The following is an 8,237-nucleotide window of genomic DNA, read 5'->3' as shown; positions in this document are numbered from 1 at the left end:
TTGGAATTGCTCTTTTAAAATCTAGCAAAAGCCTACGTTCCAGATGTATTTTCTTCCTTTTTGTTTTTAGTAAAATTTACCTTTTTTAAGAGCAGGATTTGGATTGGTTTCAGAGTAGCAGTGTCCTAAGAGGTTTGTGCATATGCTGTTTGATTAGCTGGTGGCAACAGCTAATTTCCTTTGTTTTCTTCTCAGCTCTTCCCCAGAAGATACCCCACAGGGAGGAATTCCCAAGTGCTCCTTCCTGGGTTCAAGGGGGTTTTTACATTTGGGTGGGGGCAGCGTTTACCAAGCCAAGGTCAGAGAAAAGCTGTAACCATGGGAGTTTAATACAAGCCTGGAGTGGCCAGTATTGATTTTTAGAATCCTTGCGGGCCATGCCCCCTTCTGCACTCGAAGTGCCAGAGTGGGGAATCAGCCCTGACCACGGGGGTGTGTGTGTAGAGGTGGGGAAGGGCTAAAGTGTAAAGCTTTAATTGTGCAGTGAACGAGGTGTGGTCAGAGGGCCGAGACCAAACACCCAACACCAGTTTCACAGTAAAGAGACCAGGGAAGCTGCTTGAACTCTTACATCACTTTTATTTAAGCTCTGTGGTCAGTCTGGTCCTCCAGAACAGCTCCATCAACCATCAGCCATCCCCGCAGCAGGTCTGGCATTTCACGCCCCCTGGACAGGAGACACGGCTTCACGTCTCGCATGAGGTAAGACACAGAAATAAAACACCAAAATCATCCACCCACCCGCCTGCCACTGGGACATGGGGGCTGCTGCCTCCCTCTCTCTCTCTCTCTGTGTATTCGCATTCAGCCACCTTTCCTGTTCAATCCAAGCAACCACCCTTTACCTCCCCCACTAAGGATGACACTGCTGCAGGAACAGGTCCTTTGTCTAAGCAGCCTATGCCGAGGTGTGGGCTTATCCTAGCTGGAGAGAGACACCACTATCTGACATTGCTGAAGCTGGACCACTGCCTCTGAAAGGTCAAGACTTGGGCACGGGAGGAAAAGAAGTATGATCCCTTTGCTTTGGGGCTGGGGAAGATAGAAGATCTATGGGACAATTTATTTGAACCCATGAATACAGAGGAGCAAAATGAGGGCCTGGATCAGAACCATCCATGGATTTGGCTTTGTGGAGCCAAAACCCGATCAAGCCAACCTCCCCCTCCATCTACCGATAGGTTTTTACGCATCTCCACATGAGGATCGTGAAGGAATCTGGCAATACCACCAGACCTTCTGCTGCAGCACAGACAGAAGGGCCTCCTTTGTTTAGTGTGTCAAGAATAGGGAAGAAGGTAGAAAAGGCAGAGAGAGATCAAATGTTCCTAAGTTTAAAACATGCACTGGATAAATCAGGCAGCTGGTTTCAGAGGCTGAATTTCTGTCTCACTCTTTCTTTCTGGGGAGCTTAGAAATCCTTTCGCTTTGCTGAAAAGCAAAGATCTCTGTGTCTCCTCTTTATGGACAGCTTGAGTTCAAATTTGTCCAAGGCAACTGGACTTTCTTTGAGCTGCCATGCGACACTACAGTCTGCCTACATGTTGTCCCCTCACCCATCATAGTACCGTCCTCCCCCAAAAACTGCAAAAGAAATCTCTAGCTACAGAGATGTCCGCTGCCCCCCTCCCCTCCCACATACAGTCCTTTCATGTAATATAATTCCTATGCACCTCAAGAGTTGACCATGTTGCTTTTGTTCTGCCTCTCATCTATGTGCCCAGATCTGGGGTGAACGTGGAAACAGGCTTCCCACTTTAATTCCTGCTAGCCTGGAGATGCCCCCTTTCTTTTAGGAAGGGAGTCGGAGGGAATGTCCCTTGCCCATGAGTTCTTGTAGCTCAGCGGTGTGAGGTTGCATCTCTCTCCAGGACACAAAGACCGCAGGGGTTTTCTGCCACCACATCTCCTTCTCTAATGGGTGGACTAAAGGCAGATTGGTAGAGGAGGCCAAAGTACATTCCCATTGCCAGCGTAGGCGGCAGGGAACTGGACAGGGACGGCAGTAGGTCTTAGTTCAGAGCAAACCCAGCTCCGTGGCTGCCAAACATTACCGTATGGCACGTTAAGAGGAAAGAGCGAGAGCGAGAGAGAGAGAGAGGTCTAGCATTTGAGTGGAGGCAAGTGGCACTTTGAGCTCGTTCGTGAAGGGAAGTGAATTGGCCGGTTCTCTGGGCAGAGGAGGCCGATCAAGGAAGTGTGAACCCTAACAGGGCCAAAGGATCCAAACCAGCAAAGATGGAAGGGAAAAGGGATTTCAAAGGCCCTGTGTCTATAATTAGGGGGCCCATTGGCCCTTCTGACAATGGGAGAGTTCCGTGCGCTAGGTGCAACCATGGGCTGCCCTGCCTCCTCCGTGGGCCAGCTAGAGGGGCTGCATGCCTTGGGATGGCGGTAGGCCAGGAAGAGCTGGTGCCCTCTTCCCTGATCTCTAGAGGCAGCCAACCTGGTCAGCACAAAGCAACAAAGCCATTCAGTCCAACAGAACCCACCCCAACCGGCTCTTCCATTTCCCTCTGCAGGGGGGAATGATGTCATCGCTCCAGGTGGCCATGCTGTTTTCCCAAAACAGGACGTGGCGACGTGCACAGGGAAAGGGCCGAGCTAGGTTTTATGGGGCAGTCCCAGGAGGCGTGGGCGGAGCCTGGTTCCCTCATGGCACATTATTTCCTAATGGAAGCAATCTCTCTCTCTCTCTCTCTCCATATTTTAGCCTGCAGGAAATATATGAGGTAGTGCGGACACAGACGTGCTTCTGTGTGAGTCAGGGAGTTGGGGGACAAGCAGGATGAGCTCAGAGACAAACCTCTGGGGTGGGAGCAAAGAAAGTACATAGAGCGACCTTTGCCTTTAGAATCAAATATACAAAAATAAAAGTGACCCAGTCTATTTGCGAAGGCAGGAGCTGGGCTGACAGTGTCTGATGTGTTATTCCCCCCATGGGGCATCTTTAATACTGTGGTGGTTTCCTTTGCATTTGTGCAAGGAGCATTGGATACTGGTTTGGTGTTGGAGAACCAGGCAGATAGCTGGGGGTGCCTGGCTCACATGTCCTTGTGGATTAGCAGTGCGAGGTTGTGTATGTCTCCAGGATGCAAAAGATCCATCTCAAAATTAAGAAAAATAAGAGTCTGTTAACTGAAGACACGTCCCCTTGTGCGTAACTGTCCATTCTGTGTCTCTCCCATGCTGTACCTGGGTGGAAAAGGTTAGAAATATCCCTAAAGCCAACTATTCTCCAAGACTTTATTCCTCTTGTTCCTCTTCTTCTTCTTTTCTTTTTTTTCTAATACAAGTGAACAAGGAGGTGACGTGGAGATGAATTCCCTTATCTAAAACACTTGGTGGTTGCAGGAACTTACACTTTCATATACACACACACGCACACACTCCAAATATCAAAAAATTCACAGTCCAAAACTAAGACGATTTAAAAAAAGTTAAAAGGCCAGATTCTGTGTTGGCTTTTATCCTTCATTAAGAGCAAGAAGATTACCTGAAATTCTGATTTGTTTTCTATATTCTGCCTGAGTTCACTTTAAAATTCCAATCAACAGGTGTACAGACGGACCTGGAGTGAGCTTTAGACTTTTGGAAAAGAAAATTATGGCGTGTATATCTACGTATTTTTCCTAATTAGAGATTTTTTTTCTTTTGGTTTCAGATTACATGATAGAAAGTTCTAGGAAGATGTTCTAGAATCCATTGTCTTTCCTGTGTCCAAATTCTGTTCCTACACCCTCTGGGTTGGGAAGAGTCAATGCAAGAAGTTGGGAGTGGGGAAAAATACAACATCTCTTCTGCTCTGGGGCTGGTTCTGAGCCTTTTTCATTCCAAACGTCCCATCGTTACATTTGGTTCAGAAATCTTTACCCTTTGCCCTTTGAACAGGGCTCCCGGTCCCAAACGGTATTTTCAAACGAGAGAGTTGCAGACTCAGACCCGGGCCCTGGCTGGGAAGTTTCAATGTAGTACAGAGATCATTTTGTTTGGAAGTAAAAGTAGAGTTGGGAATTTTAGACACGGTGTAACAAGGTTTGTGGAGGAATCCGCTCCAGGATCCTCTTGTGTAAATGGTGTAAAAATTGACACTACGGAACACAGACACTTGAGTGGGTCTGGGACATTCCATCCAACAGAGGGCAGTGGTACACCCACCCAGCCACCCACTGACACACACACGCATGCACATAGCCAGCTTGCTACTGGAGGGTGGTGGGGCCAAAATTAGAAAAAAGATGCTGTCAGTGTATGACACATAGATGAAGGTAGAGAGTTCCCTTGAGCGCTAATGAGCAGGTGGATACTTAACCAAATCGTGTCAATTACAATTGCACCAAAATTTAAAAACAGAAAAACCCAAACAAAATTCTCAATGGCTGGGGAGAAATCAAAGGCCTTGGTTAATACGTGAAAGGTCGGGAGATGTGAAGAACTGGCTTCTTTGCTTTTGCTTGACTGTGTGCTGTTGTTTTAAACATACTGTTCCTTAGGACAGATGTACGGCGCCCGGGAACCTGGTGGTGGGCAGCAAAAGGAGATATCGGCACGGTGAGGATACAGATCTTCTGGGAGATACGATAAGGGGTTATAGACACGGGGTATTTTCTCCAGATATTGATCTTCAGGTGAGCAACAGCAGGTCAGGTGATCACTCGCATCCGGTATCTCTGAGTGACACTTTCCAAAGTTCTGGGAGAAGAGACAAAGTCAGTGAATAGAATCTTGGAGCTAGACTGCAATAACAGGCACAGGTACCTAACTCCCTGTGAGATACCCTCAATCAATTAATAGCAGCAGGGAAAATAATGGAGCTCTGTTGGCTTTTTTTCCCCCCCCAAAAAACAAGCTATTCACATTTCATCCTGGGCCATTTTGGCAATGAGAAATGTCTGCCTCACCCACATATATACCCATTTTCCCCATGAAAATTTACATACTTTGTTCCCAGTCCTGAAAATCGTTTCCCAAGGGCTTAATTTTACACAGGTGAGTTTCAATGGGATGATTCACATGTGTAATATTTCTCTTTGGAAGGAAATGCATAAGAAGGGGCATGATAAAAGCAGATAATTAAGACTGGTGTAGAGAAGGGAGATGGAGAGCTTCTGTTCTCCCTGTCTCATAACACAAAAAACAGGGATGGTCAATGAAATTAAAAGGTGGCAAAATTCAAACCTGATCAAAGGAAATCTTTTTTTCATGCAGTGCGTAATCAGACTGACAAACCCTACCACAGGATGTCATTGAGGTCTAGAGCTTAGTAACACTGAAAAAAGGAGTGTACATTTGTGCAGACAACAAAAATAGCCGGAATTAAAACAGTTAATGCTAACAAATTTTGGGACCAATATTAGATCTCATGCGTCAGGACTTAAACCAATCTACTCCTATAAGGATTTAGGAGAAGACCTAGTGTGCGGGACAGATTGTCTCAAATCTACCTAATGCAGGGTTCTTATACACCTTCCTCTGGTGCATCTAGTGCTAGTTATTGTCAGAGGCTGGATACTGGGCTAGATGGGCTTGGAATCTAATCCAGTCTGGTTAAGCCTATATTCCTTTGTAAAGTGTGTTTGCAGGATCAGGCCTTGAAGGGTGAAATGATTTATTGTCCAAACAAACCTGCATACCCTTATGCACGTGCTTAACTTTATGCACTGGAGCAGTTCCATTGAAATCACCGGGACTACTCATGTGAGTAACACTAATAGTGTATGTCAGGGTTTGCAGGATTGGGGCTACAGTGTTGAGAACTGAAATGTCCAATTTGGAAGAATATCATGGATTTGGCTCGGACACAAGACCATTTCCTTCAAGATGGGAAAACAGACCCAATCTTTCCTGATCCATTTCTTCCGGGGGTGGAGGGAGGGAGAAGAATGCAGCGCTGCTCAGATATTTTGCAAAATCTGGTTCTTTTCTGCAAGCCCTGAACAAAATGCAAATGCCTTGAATTCCAAGGAGCATAAGCTATTGTTGTGATTGCTTTGCCCAGTTGTTAATAACAAATGACAATCAAATGTCACTTGTTCTAGTGCAAAATCGCCAAGATCTTTCTTTGGTGGGTTTTCTGCAAAACAAAAGGGATGATTGGAAAGAACATCCACTGATGCTCAGCTCCCTCCCTTCTGTTCGTGTGTGTGTCAGGGGGATGGACAGACCCAGCTTGCTCAGTGCCCCAGGGAAATGCAAAGTCTTCACTTGCCCTCCCTCGGTACTGGCAGTGGATTGTATCCCTTCCTGCTCACACATTTCTCTACTGTTCTGAAACCCTGCAAGCTGATCTTGGTGAAGGACCTAGTCGGGACATCTCTCTACATTCCAGGCATCATTACAACAACCTGGGCACATCATAAGCAATTGCTTTCAGCTCCCGCTTCCTGTTGTTTGGCCTCAGCACATTTAAAAGGTTACTTGACAACTCTTTTTCCTATTAGGCAAAGACTGGCTTATCTGCTACATTTGGGGCTCAAGAGGCCCTACTCCTGCTTTGGTCTTCCCTCCAAGGGTTAGCTCCCTGGGGATAGCGTTCTTCCTGGCTGACTGATTTGCTGAAAGGCACTCAAGAGAGTGAATGTGCCAGTTTTGATGTGTCACGCACCAAAAACCGAGGGCTTTCTTTCTCTCAAACACACCACCGTGCATTGAAAAACAACATGGTCAAATCTTGAACTATCCAGTCTCTGTTGTTCCATAGCCTCATTCAGTTAGTAGATTGTCAATGGGGGGCAGGGGTTGTCTAATGGGGTCCTGCTCCCTGATTGGGGCCCCCAGTGCTACTGCAACACAAATTAGATATAGAGTTGAGCCCTTTACTTGTCTGAAGCCTCTTTTATCCAAATTCATTGTTCCCTGTTCTGTTGAGGTTTGGAGTACAACAGAGCATTATCAGCTGGGGGAGGGTCCCTGTGTGGTTCTGATCCTAGGAAGGCAGATCAAATATTGTACCCTGGCCCGTGTTCTCTTAAAGCTGTTGCAAAATGGATGCAGTTATCTGTAGCACCAGACAGGGAGCCATTCACTGGCAGGTACACCTGTATCCACGAAGCATGCACATCACACACCCATTCATGCAAAGGCTGGCTCATCCTCCTCCCTTTTCCCCAGTCCCATCTCAGTTTAGGCAGGGGAAATCAGGACAAGGTAATGAGAGGGGAAGAGAGATCAATGCTGCTTACACTATTAGCAGATTATCTCCAAGGGTTTCTCCACCTTGTTTTAGGCTGAGCTGCTAAGGGCGGGAGCGGGTCAAGGAAGCAGCCCAGACCAGCCTACCAATTATGATCCTTTGGGTTTTCAAGCATCCTCAATTATCTTTTTGACAGTCCTCTGCCTGTCTGGTGAACCAGTAGGATCTATAACCCATAGCAACCAGAACACAACACTCCCATGAAACAATGCAGCATCGTAGATTAAAGGAACATTCTCCTCTCCAGGAAGAAAACAGCCTGCAATCATTTTTTATGCATGGGCTTTGCTTTTGGCCTGACTGAAATTCAACTTTTTCCTGGCCCCCTCCCTTGCCACAGGTTGGAAATCCCCCAAATGGTTCCAGTTGGTGCTAGGATTTGGGTCCTCAAGAGGAAAAGCCTGAAGGAACAAAAAGAGCCCCTCAGCCCTCTCTCTGCCAGCTCCCGGATAAATATTTCACCAAGCTGCTTTAAAAAAATAATATATATATCCAGAAAACAAAATGTCGCTAATGATTTATTGATGGCTCTACAAAGCTGAACTAATGAGCGAGGCAGCAAATAATCTGGAGAGCTGCATGTTCTCCAGGCAATTTCAGGGGCCAGGGAGTGGCAGGAGAGGGGGTGGGTGCTGGTGGGGAGCTTCTGGGAGTAATGGGTTGTAATTAAGGGATGGAAGATTATGCTGAACATCAGGAAAACCAGTCAGCCTGTGCAATAGCCTCCTCTGCAGAAGGAGAGGAATCCTGTTGCTTGAGACATTTAAAGCACTAGGGAATGCGCTGTAGGGAACGATCCTGCTTTTGTCAGGAGATGGCTAGGATCATACAATCAAGCCTTAATTGCTACAAGTCCATTCAGATTTGCTACACAAAGTGCCCCTGAGCTTCAGTGGACCCCCTGTAGCCCCACACGGTCTGGCAGTCAGCCCCACAGAAGTTGTGGTGCACTTTCTGTGGCAGTCAATATTGAAAGACTAGAACCCCAGGCCTACAGGACAGGGACATTCACACCCAGCCCAGGGCTCAGCATCTGTACCACCAG

At 46.8% G+C, this 8,237-nt stretch overlaps 1 protein-coding gene across 4 annotated transcripts in view; it reads right to left on the bottom strand.

Moving 5' to 3' along the window:
- Window positions 1-559: 559 nt before the first annotated feature.
- The window catches only part of NECTIN1 (nectin cell adhesion molecule 1), a 153,732-nt gene continuing 146,054 nt past the window's right edge, over window positions 560-8,237 (bottom strand). For 2 of the 4 annotated variants that reach the window (XM_073320773.1, XM_073320774.1), the window contains one exon: window positions 560-4,692. In XM_073320773.1, coding sequence (XP_073176874.1) covers window positions 4,474-4,692 — 219 coding nt within the window. In that variant the 3' untranslated portion in view covers window positions 560-4,473. The remainder of the gene's footprint in view (window positions 4,693-8,237) is intronic. The other 2 variants (XM_073320776.1, XM_073320777.1) reach the window with 2 other exon arrangements.

The sequence above is a fragment of the Lepidochelys kempii genome, chromosome 22 (genome assembly GCF_965140265.1).
Source record: "Lepidochelys kempii isolate rLepKem1 chromosome 22, rLepKem1.hap2, whole genome shotgun sequence".
NCBI classification, from domain to species: domain Eukaryota; kingdom Metazoa; phylum Chordata; order Testudines; family Cheloniidae; genus Lepidochelys; species Lepidochelys kempii.
Note: the sequence above shows the minus strand (reverse complement) of the source record. Positions and strands in the feature narration are given on the sequence as shown.